Source organism: Hemibagrus wyckioides, linkage group LG06 (genome assembly GCF_019097595.1).
Source record: "Hemibagrus wyckioides isolate EC202008001 linkage group LG06, SWU_Hwy_1.0, whole genome shotgun sequence".
NCBI lineage: Eukaryota > Metazoa > Chordata > Actinopteri > Siluriformes > Bagridae > Hemibagrus > Hemibagrus wyckioides.
Window position 1 is genome coordinate 44,171,825 of NC_080715.1, and position 13,534 is coordinate 44,185,358.

Sequence of the window (13,534 nt, forward strand, 5' to 3'; positions counted from 1 at the left end):
TTCAAAACTTCTGAATGTTCCAGCAAGCACTGTTGGAAGTGGAAAGAACATAATTTCACCATAAACCATCAATAACCAGGTGCTCCTAGCAAGATTTCCGACAGAGGAGTAAAAAGTTATGAGAAGAGCCAAGCGCTGCTGACTCTGGGTTGTTGACCTGAAGACTGGGGGTTCAAGCCCCAGCTCTGCCAAGTTGCCACTGTTAGGCCCTTGAACAAGGCCCTTAACCCTCTCTGCTCCAGGGGCACTGTATCATGGCTGACCCTGTGCTCTGACACCAATCCCCAAGTATTGGATATGCGAAACAAGAATTTCACTGTGCAGTAATGTATATGTGACAAATAAAGGCTTTTTCTATTTCCAACTTTGGCCACAAACACCACCTTCCAGCCTTTTGTTTAAGGAAAGACACTCCATAGTTTGTTTTGCTTGAGACTGCCCAATTTCCTTTTCTTTGCCTCTTTTCTGAATTCAGTAAAGGTGTGCCTTCTCCCTGGCTCTGTGTGTTGTTCTGTGTCCCTCACTCAGTGCGCTACAATTTGTTTACAAGAAATCTTTCCCAAAAATCCAACATGACTTGATTGTCCATATGAACATCAACACCATTACAAAAGCACCAACATTAGTTATGTTGATGATCTCTGATCATTCACTAAATAACCACTGATGAAAACACCCTGCATTTCCTCTGATATACTCAGCAGATTGATGGCCACAAGGTGGCACCAATAAATTGCACTTAGTTTCTCAGGTGTTGAAATACTTCGGCCATTTTCTTTCATCACTGATAAGTGTGTAGTCCAAGATTAAATTGCAGCAAAATTTTAATTTTAAAAAGCAAAGATGAAGCAACAGATGACAACTATTTTGAGCATGGCTGGCTATACTGCCACATGTGAATAGCTGAATATGCTAAAACAATTAAACCATTGTTAGATTTAGCTCATGGACTATTCTGTCAGAGCCAGTATCAATCAGCACTGGTGCACCACAAGGGAGCATGCGCTATCCTATACTATCATCATTATATCCTGCCATTAACTGCCAAAGCAAGGACAATGTGCTAAAAATTCCTAATGAGCATCTGTTTGTGTAACCACCTATTTCAGAAGTTATAAACACTCAGTCACTGCTGAACCAAGAGAACTCATTACCACAGTTTCTTCCCATGTGCTATCAATCTCATAATACATGAACCATGTTTTTTCTGGGTTATTGACTTATACTTACTCAAATTGTGCATTTCATCACTCTATGAGTTAATACTATATTTATTATATACTAAATTAATTAATTAATATTGTATATAATAAATATAGTATTATAGTACAGTTTAAGTGTATTTTGTATTTCTTTAAATTGTTTATTATTTTTCTATTTATTTCTTATTTTCTATACTATTTGCTATGCTCCTCATTGTATTTTATTTTATTTGCTGTACTCCTTATGTGCAATGACAATAAACTTTATTCTATTCTATTCTATTCTATTCTATTCTATTCTATTCTATTCTAGTATCTGAACTACTATATATATTATTATTTTGCACTGGTATTGTCTGATTAGTCTGTCTATCAATTTTCATGTTTTCCTTCCTAAAGTCTCTTAGAGGTTTACTGAGTTAAAGAAGAGAATACAGTTTAAAATCATGCTCTAACACACTGGCTGGTGAACAATCCCCCCATGCAAATGTTTATATTCCTGTGATGTTTAAATAAATCCTTAAGACGATGGTTAGTTATATTCTTTTTTCATAGTTCATGTCACATACACACAAGACATTTTTATAATTTAATTTAGGCCAAACTGATATTACAAAACATGTTAAATATTTTCTGCAGCAGCATCACTACAAAGAAGACACACTCAGTCTTCAGGGCTTCATTAACAATGCCCTGAGAAATATGCTGGACAAATATGTCATTGCCTATTTTGATGATATTCTGGTATGCTTCTGGTAGGCTTTGCCGGAAATCCATGAACTCCTGGTCCAAAAGGTTTTCCAGCATCTCACACAGCATGTCACTAATTGGAAACCTATTTTAGGGAAATTAAAAGTAATAATCACTATAAAAGTACAGATTAATCTTTTATTTTTATTTTTTTAGTTTTTAGTGAATATCTGATGGCCTTTGGCTCACTGCATGTTAATATGTAGTATTCATAATTTCCCCTCATAGGATATATCTGAATTTGTAATGATTTAATCCATATTTTAAGCTTCTGTGGCAAATATTTTTCCCACCTTTTACATATAATGCAGCACATTATAAATTAAATTAGTATTTGATTTGTTACAGAACCCAATATGTAATATACCAGCAATGTTTACTGTATGCGCATTAACAGAAGGAGTGAAAAAGGCTTTTCATGAAAGAACATTGATTAATGCAGAGTCTGTCTGAAATATTTGCAGAGTTATGATTAATTTAATGCATCTCCTGAACCACGGGTAAAACAGAGCATAAATAACTGGATTAATGGTGGAATTAAAATAACCTACAATCATGACTTTCTGAAGAGTGTCTGTCTGTAATTCTTTAAAATCACCTAATAAACTATAAGTAAAATATGGAAGTAAACACAGCAGAAACACAGACACTAAAATGCCAAGGACTTTAGCTGCTTTTCTCTCAGATTTCATGGAGTGTGAGGTGATTTTCTGTGTTTTAGGCCGTGTGTGATTATTAAGCTCTCTGATAGCAGTGTCATGTTTCTTAGCAATCACAAAAACTCTAGTATACAATATGATTATGACAGAAAGTGGAAATATAAATGAATATATGAGATCAATTACAGACCAAACCTCATCCAGAAAGTAAAAACATTCTCCAGGACAAAATACAGAACTTGTGAAGTTCCCATTAAAATACATGAATGCTAAGATATAGACCCCCACCACACACCAGCTAAAAACAATAACAACACAAGTGATCCTCACAGAGACTTTGTTCATGTAGAGAAAGGGGTTTGAGAGAGCCAAATACCGATCCACAGCAATCAGAGCGATATTATAGATTGACAAAATTAAGAGAAAACCACAAATTATCCAAAAAACAGTGCAGAAATCTCTCCCAAAAATCCAGCATGACTCAATCATCCAGATGAACATTAGCAGCATCACAAAAGCACCAACAAGGAAATCCGACACAGCCAGAGAGAGCACCAGCATGTTGGTTGGTGTGTGAAGCTGCTTGAAGTGAAGAACAGAGATGATGACCAGCAGATTTCCACACACTGTTAGCAGAACCACAGCAGCTGAACACACGTACAGTAAGATATAAACTGCAGGAGATACAGATCTCTCTGGACAGGAGAAATGCTCACAGCGATCAGACTGATTAAACTCCGTCAGGTTCATGAATACAGCATTTCTAACAGAAAACGTAAAACATCATAATCGAATGGCCCAGGGCTCAGAAACTCTCAGAAACTCTGGTGATTTTATAGTTGAGAAATTAGTCACGCCTCCTTAATTAGAGTGACAGTATGGTAGATATGATGTCATGGCTTGTTGTAACAAAACACCTAAACTAATTATTTACAGTGAACATTCAGCTAATATATAGTAAATGTCAGTTAAAAAACCTTGAATGTTTCTGCCCCAAAAATAACAGTGTAATGGTTAGTTATGTTAGATACTAAAATAACTGCATTTTTCAGCAAACATTGGCTGTAAGGAGTGGTCAAATATATTGAATTGATATACTTTGAACATTCTTTCCCCTGTGGTAGGTTGTGACAGCAGACCCACTCCCCACACATAGCCAAGAGATGCACCTCACATGGGTTTTTTCCAGGTGCTGAAAAGACACTTCATCAAGTAGCTACAGTGGTGGAAAATGTGAGTATGAGCACAGCAGGCTCCCTCAGTGAGTATATACATGATATGCAGGAGCAGATTGACAGAGTGAGCCCAGCCTCTGGAGTTCCAGTTAGGCAATCAGGTACACAGCTCTTCACCCTCTAGCATAAGATAGGGAGTACAAAAGCACACAGCTAACAGGTGAGCAAACTTTCCTGGCATCACATGTTGACTCAAGCTTCTGTCTTTCTTACTGTGCACCTCCCTGGGGTCCACGGGGTAAATGAGCCCTTATTTTCCCTACTTCAGGCTCCAGTATGTCTGTGTTCAGACCACCTCAGTATCAATAATTGTATAGGTGTATAGGTCTAGATAAGATTGTAGCAATTATTTCCTTTACAAGAGCTGAGATGAAACAACAGATGATAACTCTCTTGAACATGGGTGGCTAATGCCACATGTGGGCAGCTAAATATGCTAAAAGTATTTGTCAGTATGCATTAGCAGGCCAATGGCAATGAATCACTGCTTTGATCCTAGGCAACCTCACCTATGCTTAGTGACTCCTACTGGTAAACAAAAGACCTACACACTCCTCAGGGTACCCAACACCCTGCGTGGGAAAAACAAGACACAGGAAATACCCACATTGACCACCCTGTGCCTCTACTCACCCATACAAATGCAAGTGAATCCATCAAGCCCTCAGGTTGCCTTGAGTCTAGGGGTTTATGAAACACTGAACCACTTACAAATTATTCTGCACAGATTGCTGCTAGCAACTTAAATTGTCCCACCTGGAAGATGATACAGAATCATGCACCTTAATTTGGCTGACACAAAGAACACTGACCCCTAAGTTGATGGCTGTATAGGAATGCTTGAAAACTGCACCAGATTACTTATACTGTATAACCCAGTTCCCTGAGAAGGGAATGAAATGTTGCATCATGGCTGATGCTAGCTATGAGAACGAATTTTTGTGGAAGTTGTGTCTGAAGCTCTGTGTGAAATCATGGCAATTTTTCAGCTCGGGTAGGTCATGTGATGAAGCTAAACATACCAGCAAGACCATAAATGGGCATCTACGTCACATAACTCCAACTTCTACTTGTCTGAAGGAAGTGTGAGTGGAAGCCTGGGGTGTGGCTAGTGATGCAGCTCTTGTTCTCTTCTCAGGGAGCTTGGTTAGATGTGTAACCTGATGCTGTTTCCTTTCAAGGAAACTCAAGCTGCATCATGGCTGATGCTATGGAAATGCCAATACCAATGCCACCATATATCAGGAGATATAACAGCTTGGAGAAGCCTCTCCAGGACCACTGAGAGGTCCCAGGAGGGGAGACACAGGCTGCAGGAAAGCCTTAGCCTCCCAGACCCATGCAGAAGGTGAGAAACCAGAGAACAGACACATGATTTACAGAAATGGATGCCAGCCAAAGATTGCTATATGTATTACCAATGAATGTGGGTAGAGAAGCCATTCCCCAGGTCCTTAGCCCCTGCCTAAGCAGAAAGCCTGCTTCCTGATCATGCACCCTGGAGTGTAAATCTCTCTCAGCAAGAGAAGTCTGGTCTTTACCTAGGGCCAGATTTGGTGCACCAACCTGAACAGAGGTTGCAAACACAGACCGCCATAATGATTGATGAAGGGGACCACCAAAGGTAGCCTCTGATTTTCAGGAGGAATTGTTTCAGCACTAGAAACACAGCCCCCATCTTCAGGCAATCTGTGTGCCATGAGAGACAGGAGCCTTCCCAAATGCAATGGGTCAGGTGGCTGTCTAAGACCGCTCCCCAACCCGAGAGTGGGGCATCTGTTGAAGAGTCTTGCAATGATGACACGCCCTAAAACTGGGACTAAAATTAAGAAACCAGGATATGTCCTCATAGAAAGGCTAGGAATCTTGTGATGTGTAACCTTTGTGACCTTTGAGCCAGAGTTGAAACGGTGTCATGTGTAGCAGATCCAAAAGAATAGCTTTGGCAGCTACAGTCATGAGCTGAGCACACTCCTGGGCGGCAGAGAGGCATGGCAGAAAGGATGGAATCCCTCCGAGCAGGAGACAGATGTGCCCCATTGTGGCTGAATCCCAAACTATCCCCATGGTGATTCTCATATGTGGAGAAAGTACACACTTCACTAGGTTTAATCTAAGGCCTAGGGACCTGATTTGGGCAAGCACAGCATTTCAATGGCTGGCTGCCCCTTCCATTGACTGAGGGACTGACAACCAAGTTGAGTCATTCATCTTGATAATTGAATACATGAATGCCCCAGGGTGCAATGATGTCATAACAGCCTCCATGCACTTTGTGAGGGTAAGGAATAAGACCAGGCCTAAGAACCTGGCACTGGTACGCTTTGACATGAACGTGAACACGGGGAGTCTCCTGTGCTCTGGCAAGTGCCTATTTAAATATAGGCACTCTTTACAATTAAGGTCATAAACCAGTCCTCAGACCTGATCTGCAATACAATGACCTTGAGTGTTAACAATGAAGGGCACTATCCATAAAATCTTCAACAAATTGATTTCTAAAACAACACCCCAGCATTTGGTGTAGTATTACAGTAGGTGTCCCCTGTCAAATTCTCTGAAGGTAAAACTCTGAAGGAGAGTCTCTCCCTCCTGCCACCTCCTAGAGACAGAAGGTCTAGTGCAGGGCAACATAGAACAGGAAGGAAACATACAGTTCTCTTTAAGGGGAAATAATTTTGCATTACTGCACTCTGAGTAGACCACTGTTGAACATAGCTTCCCTTTAAATTATCAAAACAAAAATTGCCTGATCAACAACCAATAAAAGAGTGCAAGATGCACTTCAACTACTGAATTCTTTATACTGATACATGACTGACCATTATTCTTTGGACATATACAATCCCTTGGTATAAAAGTTGCACAACTAATGTCACACTAGGACCAACTGATTGGCTAGTAGAGGGCAAAGGAGGTTTATCAGAAAGGTCTAGTAAGAGTAATGAGCAACAGTGAGTGATACCAGAAATGGGTGGTCCTCAGGCTATGACACAATATGCGGCCAGTTAGTTATTGCCTCGGGTACATATAAGCTCTTTATCACAGGCTTCGGATGCCATCAACTTCACGACAGTGAGATTTCACACCCTGCACCCTAGTGCCTTCATAGCTATCTTTGGAGATTTCAGCCACGTCACCCTGGAATCAACCCTGCACACTTTTAAGCCGTTTGTGGACTGTAAAACAAAAGCAGATAAAATCTTGGACTTGGTGTATGCTAATGCCTATGCCTCTATATTCATGGGGTCAAGCGGCAACCAGTGACCATGAGAAGTGTACGGAAGTGGTCACAGGAACCTAAGGAGACTCTATAAGGCTGTTTTGAGGTGACAGACTGGGATGTTCGCTGTAATGCACATGGGGAGGATGTTCCTGCATGGGCAACATAATCCCCACCAAAACAGTACACTGCTTGTACTGTCCGTGAGCGACCAGACATCAAGACATCACTAAACAGGAAAAAGGCTGCCTTTAGGAATGGTGACAAGGAGGAGATCAGGAGTGCACAGAATGAACTGAGGGAAAAAATCAAATAAGAGAAGAAATGTCATAGAAAAAGAATTGCTCAAAATAACATGGGAGAGGTGTGGAATAGTATGAAAACCATCACTCGCCATGGAAGAATGACTGACCAGGTGATGGAGAGAGACATAAATAAGGCCAATAATTTAAATGTGTTTTTTAACAGGATTGATAATGTGGCTTCTGAACAACTAATATATATATATATATATATATATATATATATATATATATATATATATATATATATATATATATATAATATACTTTCAGGCACTGACGTGAGTGGCAGCCCATTCAGCAGCTCTGTCTATGTGTCTTTTCTTCTACATTTCTTTGGTTTTTATTGCTTGTTTTTATTTATTTTTTTTCCTTAGTCATTAGTTTTTATAGTCTATCCTATGGATATAGAACCCATTTCAGTTTAGTTATAAACTTTTTGTTTATTCAAGAGAAGAACTTCTGGGTCTCAGACAAAAGAGTCATGCCGCTACTACTCTGCCTGTTCCGGAGGAATTAAGGCGCAGGTATCGGGGCTGCAGAGCTGGTGCTAAGCTAAAGGCTAATCTAAAAGCTAAGCAGTGGATATTCAAGCCCTCTATTCCTTCGGTCATAATGGGAAACGTGAATTCGCTAACTAATAAAACCATGGTCAGCAATAAGAGGACATACCGGGACTGCAGCATGATGTGGTTTACTGAGACGTGGCTAACTGGCAACACACCGGATGCTAGTGTGGACATGCCTGGTTTCACTTCAGTGAGGGTGGACAGAGACACTAAGAAGAGCGGCAAGCGCAAGGGTGGAGTCTCTGTTTATTAATATCAAGTGTTGTAACCCGGGACATATTACTGTGAAGGAGGTTAGTCTCCGCCCGTACTATATTCCAAGGGAATTTTTGTGTTTGTGTTTACATCCCACCATGTGCAGATGCAGACACGGTGTGTGACCTCATACACACAACTATCGCGAGACTCAACACCCGGATGCCTTTGTGGAGACTTCAATCACGTGACCCTGGATGCTACACTTCCTACTTTTCATCAGTTTGTGGATTGTGCTACCAGGAAAAACAGAACAATAGACCTTTTTTATGCTAATGTGAGTGAAGCTTACAATGTCACACCCCTGCCCCCACTGGGAAAATCAGACCATAATCTTGCTTTTCTGAAGCTCCAGTACAAGCCCCGTGTCCCGAGTCAGCCAACGACAACACGTACATTCAGGAAATGGTCTCCTGAGGCTGAGGAGATGCTTTGGACTGTTTTGAGTGTACTGACTGGAGTGTGCTGCAGGAGCCCCATAATGGTGACATTGAGATCATCACACACTGCACGACAGCCTACCTCAACTTCTGTATGGACATCATTGTGCCTGTTAGAACCGTGCGCTGCTTCCCAAACTGCAAGCCTTGGATTACCAGTGAAATCAAGCTTCTACTGAATCTGAAGAAGAAGGCTTTTACAGACGGTGACAAGGCTGAGCTCAAGCACAGCCAAGTTCAGAGAACTCAAGAACTCAAGTTTTGTCTGAAAGAGGCCAAGGTGACATACAAAAGGAAAGTGGAGATGAAGCTTCAGGAAAACAACATGAGGGAGGTCTGGGATGGTATAAAACCATTGCAGGCTGTAAAAAGAAAGATAGCAGTGCAATAGCTGGGGATGTGGTGAGGGCAAATGAGTTCAACCAGTTCTTCAACAAGTTTGACTGCCTCACTACTTTACCAATAACTGTCTGTCCTGTTAACTGTCTCAATCTGCACACACACTCTAGCAAGGAGCATGGAGCTGGACTCTCTCGAGGAAGTGGTGGAGAGGAGGACTCTGAACAAAAAACTGTCCATCATGGCCAACCCCGACCACCCGCATATAGTTTTCTGCAAACAGAGGAGTGTGTTCAGTGGAAGACTTCTGTCGCAAATCTGCTCAACGGACAAATCCCAGAGCAATTCATCTCTTCAACACCTCTCTACAGGGACATGGTAATGGGGACTTGAAGTTCTAGGCTAAGGCTCATCTGCTATATACATCACAGTGTTACATGTATAACTCTTTCATCTGTTAGATTCAGGGTCTGCTCAGTTACTCTCACTATTGCATATCTTGCCATTACAAACAGACTCCATTTCATTGTCACTTTCATGCTGCTCTTTGCACAATTACTTTGTTATTTGAACAAATAATACCATTTGCACTGTCACATATAAAGTTGCACATCAAGGCTGCAATGCAATTAATTTAATTTCTCTTATTTGAGTCTCCTCACTCATTTTTTGTGATTTATATACTGTATTTATTTGCTTCTTATATTTCTTGTAGTTCTTGTTCTAAAATTGCACTAGTAATTCTGGTCAGGTATCCTGGTCACATTACGCTGTGTATACTGACTATTTGTAAGATTTACAGTGTGCAACTTACAACCTGTCTTTGTGTTACTGTCTCTATTGCTGCTGGATATTTGGAATTTTATCTGGATCTATCTATCTAACTACTCCCCAGCTCCTCCTGTGACACTTCCAGGCTTCCTGGTCTGCCAATCTAGTGGGGATCGAATATGCCTACCAGGCTGCATACAGTTGCCAGCCCCCTCTGTTCACAAGTCAGGAACTGTAAGCTCTTATGATGTCTGCCCCGGCCCTGGTTAGTGTTGGGCCTGGATGAAGGCCTGCCTTGCACTTCTCAGGAGGTCCAGGAGTTACACCAAGTGGGCCTCTAGTACCTCAAACTGGGAGAAATATGGTCCTGAAGAGTGCTTATGGGTTCAGTCTGCCACATTCTAGACCCTGAGCTCTCTATTCCATAGACAGCATCCTGAGCAAGGTACAGTCACCATGCATGTCAGAATTAGCACTGTAGTGGCAAGCATTTCCAGTTTAGTGGCATAGTAGTGCAAACTTCTAGTAGAGTTTGTGACATTCGTTTTTGGAGTGCACATCCCCCCCAGCTCTAATGCTAAGGAGGCACTATGTGAATGCTCACCCGACGGTCTGTTTATTATCACCAGAGATTACAACCATGCAAATCTCAAAACAGTGCTCCCTAAATTCCATCAACATGTGTACTTTGTGTAAACAAGATACAGTGTGTTTGCCCCTCTAGTTGCAAACATTCCTGGGGCGCACTGTGTGGAGCCCTGCCCCCATGTCAGCTACTCAGACAACATCTCTGTTATTCTAATTCCAGCATACAGACCGCTTGTCAGATGCTCTAAACCTCTGTTCTTCAGGACTGTTTTGAGTGCGCTGACTGGCATATATGCAGAGAGGATGCATACTCTATACTTGGAGGCTCTATACTTGGATACTGTATATACAGTTTGTCTAGTTTGCACACTTTATTTTGTCTTGAGTTGTTTTTTGTATTTTCTGCTTCTGCACTGTAATGTCTTTGCACTCTTTGCAGCTGGTTGCACATGTTGCACGTTATGTAGCTAGGACAACCTTTATGTCCCTAGCTCTGTGTTGTTGTTTCTGTTCTGTAGCTATATGTTGTATGTTGTCTATAAAGCACCAGGGTCCTGGAGAAACATTGTTTCATTTCAATATGCACTGTGTCAGCTATATGTGGTTGAAATGACAATAAAGCTTCTTCACGTGACTTGAGGTTTAGAGATGAAGAAGAGAATATAATTTAAAATCATGCTCAACACTGACTGTGTTCATATTTCTGCAAATATGGTCTACTGAGGACGCCATCGCACACCTCCATCATGCAGCCCTGAGCCATCTGGACAGCAGGAAGGGGAATTATGTGAAAATGCTGTTTGTTAACTACAGTTCAGCGTTTAACACCATAATTCCCTCCATACTCACCACTAAGTTGGAGATCCTGGGCCTCAGCCCATCCCTGTGTCGATGGATCTCCAACTTCCTGCGAGACAGACCTCAGGCAGTACGGGTGGGCAACCATGTCTCACCCTCACTCACCCTCAGCACTGGAGCCCCCCAGGGTTGTGTTCTGAGCCCCCTGCTGTACTCACTGTACACCTTTGACTGTGTGGCCACTTCCAGCTCCACCAACATTGTGAAGTTTGCGGACGATACTGTGGTGGTGGGCCTGATCTACAACAATGACGAGACGGCCTACCTAGAGGAGATTAAAAACCTGGAGACATGGTGCCAGGTCAACAATCTCCTCCTGAACGTCATCAATACTAAGGAGCTGATAGTGGACTTTAGCACCAAGCAGGAGAGGAATTACCAGCCCCTCACTATCGACGGGACGCCAGTGGAGAGAGTGGACAGTTTCTGGTACCTAGGTGTTTACATCACACAGGACCTGACATGGTCCTGTCACGTTAACACCCTGGTGAAGAAGGCCCAGCAGCGTCTTTATCATCTCAGATGCCTGAAGGACATCAAGCTGCCCTCAAACGTGCTAAAGACATTCTACACCTGCACCATTGAGAGCATCCTGACAGGAAGTATCACAGCCTGGTTTGGGAACAGCACCAAACAGGACAGGCAAGCTCTCCAGAGGGTGGTGCGATCAGCCGAGCACACCATTCGCACCGAGCTTCCTGACCTGGACACCATATACAGCAAGTGGTGCTGATCCAAAGCCAGGAAGATTATGAAGGACCTCAGCCATCCCAACAATGGACTCTCTCTGTTGAGGTCAGGGAAACGTTTCCTTTCCTTGAAGGCGAACACAGAGAGAATGAGGAGGAACTTCTTCCCGCAGGCCATTTGGGCCCTCAGCCAGAACACCTAGAATCTGGACTTACCCCCACACGACATGACATTCTTCCTCAGCTGATTGTTGCACACACAAATTGCACTACTTTGTACTCTGCACTACTCTGTACACACAATAACACACTCACTGTACATCTTTGTGTGCACACTGCATTGACACTTTACTCCCTGTTCAATTGGACATTTATACTTGCCTATAGACATCTACATATATATATATATATATATATATATATATATATATATATATATATATATATATATATATATATATATATATATATATATATAAAAGTATATATATTTATATATATAAAGTATTCGCTCACCCATCCAAATAATCAGAATCAGGTGTTCCAATCACTTCCATGGCCACAGGTGTATAAAATCAAGCACCTAGGCATGCAGACTGTTTTTACAAACATTTGTGAAAGAATGGGTCACTCTCAGGAGCTCAGTGAATTCCAGCGTGGAACTGTGATAGGATGCCACCTGTGCAACAAATCCAGTCGTGAAATTTCCTCGCTCCTAAATATTCCACAGTCAACTGTCAGCTGTATTATAAGAACGTGGAAGTGTTTGGGAACGACAGCAACTCAGCCACGAAGTGGTAGGCCACGTAAACTGACGGAGCGGGGTCAGCGGATGCTGAGGCGCATAGTGCGAAGAGGTCGCCAACTTTCTGCAGAGTCAATCGCTACAGACCTCCAAACTTCATGTGGCCTTCAGATGAGCTCAAGAACAGTGCGCAGAGAGCTTCATCGAATGGATTTCCATGGCCGAGCAGCTGCATCCAAGCCATACATCACCAAGTGTAATGCAAGGCGTCGGATGCAGTGGTGTAAAGCACGCCGCCACTGGACTCTAGAGCAGTGGAGACGCGTTCTCTGGAGTGACGAATCGCGCTTCTCTATCTGGCAATCTGATGGACGAGTCTGGGTTTGGCGGTTGCCAGGAGAACGGTACTTGTCTGACTGCATTGTGCCGAGTGTAAAGTTTGGTGGAGGGGGGATTATGGTGTGGGGTTGTTTTTCAGGAGCTGGGCTTGGCCCCTTAGTTCCAGTGAAAGGAACTCTGAATGCTTCAGCATACCAAGACATTTTGGACAATTCCATGCTCCCAACTTTGTGGGAACAGTTTGGAGCTGGCCCCTTCCTCTTCCAACATGACTGTGCACCAGTGACCAAAGCAAGGTCCATAAAGACATGGATGACAGAGTCTGGTGTGGATGAACTTGACTGGCCTGCACAGAGTCCTGACCTCAACCCGATAGAACACCTTTGGGATGAATTAGAGCGGAGACTGAGAGCCAGACCTTCTCGTCCAACATCAGTGTGTGACCTCACAAATGCGCTTCTGGAAGAATGGTCAAAAATTCCCATAAACACACTCCTAAACCTTGTGGACAGCCTTCCCAGAAGAGTTGAAGCTGTTATAGCTGCAAAGGGTGGACCGACGTCATATTGA

At 42.4% G+C, this 13,534-nt stretch overlaps 2 protein-coding genes across 3 annotated transcripts in view; both read right to left on the reverse strand.

Moving 5' to 3' along the window:
- LOC131354587 (trace amine-associated receptor 6-like) overlaps window positions 1-13,534 on the reverse strand; it is a 181,287-nt gene that overhangs the window by 8,474 nt on the left and 159,279 nt on the right. The window lies entirely within an intron of this gene.
- On the reverse strand, window positions 2,232-3,361 carry LOC131354593 (trace amine-associated receptor 13c-like). The gene has a single exon (XM_058392447.1). The coding sequence runs from the start codon at window positions 3,359-3,361 to the stop codon at window positions 2,369-2,371; it is 993 nt and encodes a 330-aa protein (XP_058248430.1). The 3' UTR covers window positions 2,232-2,368.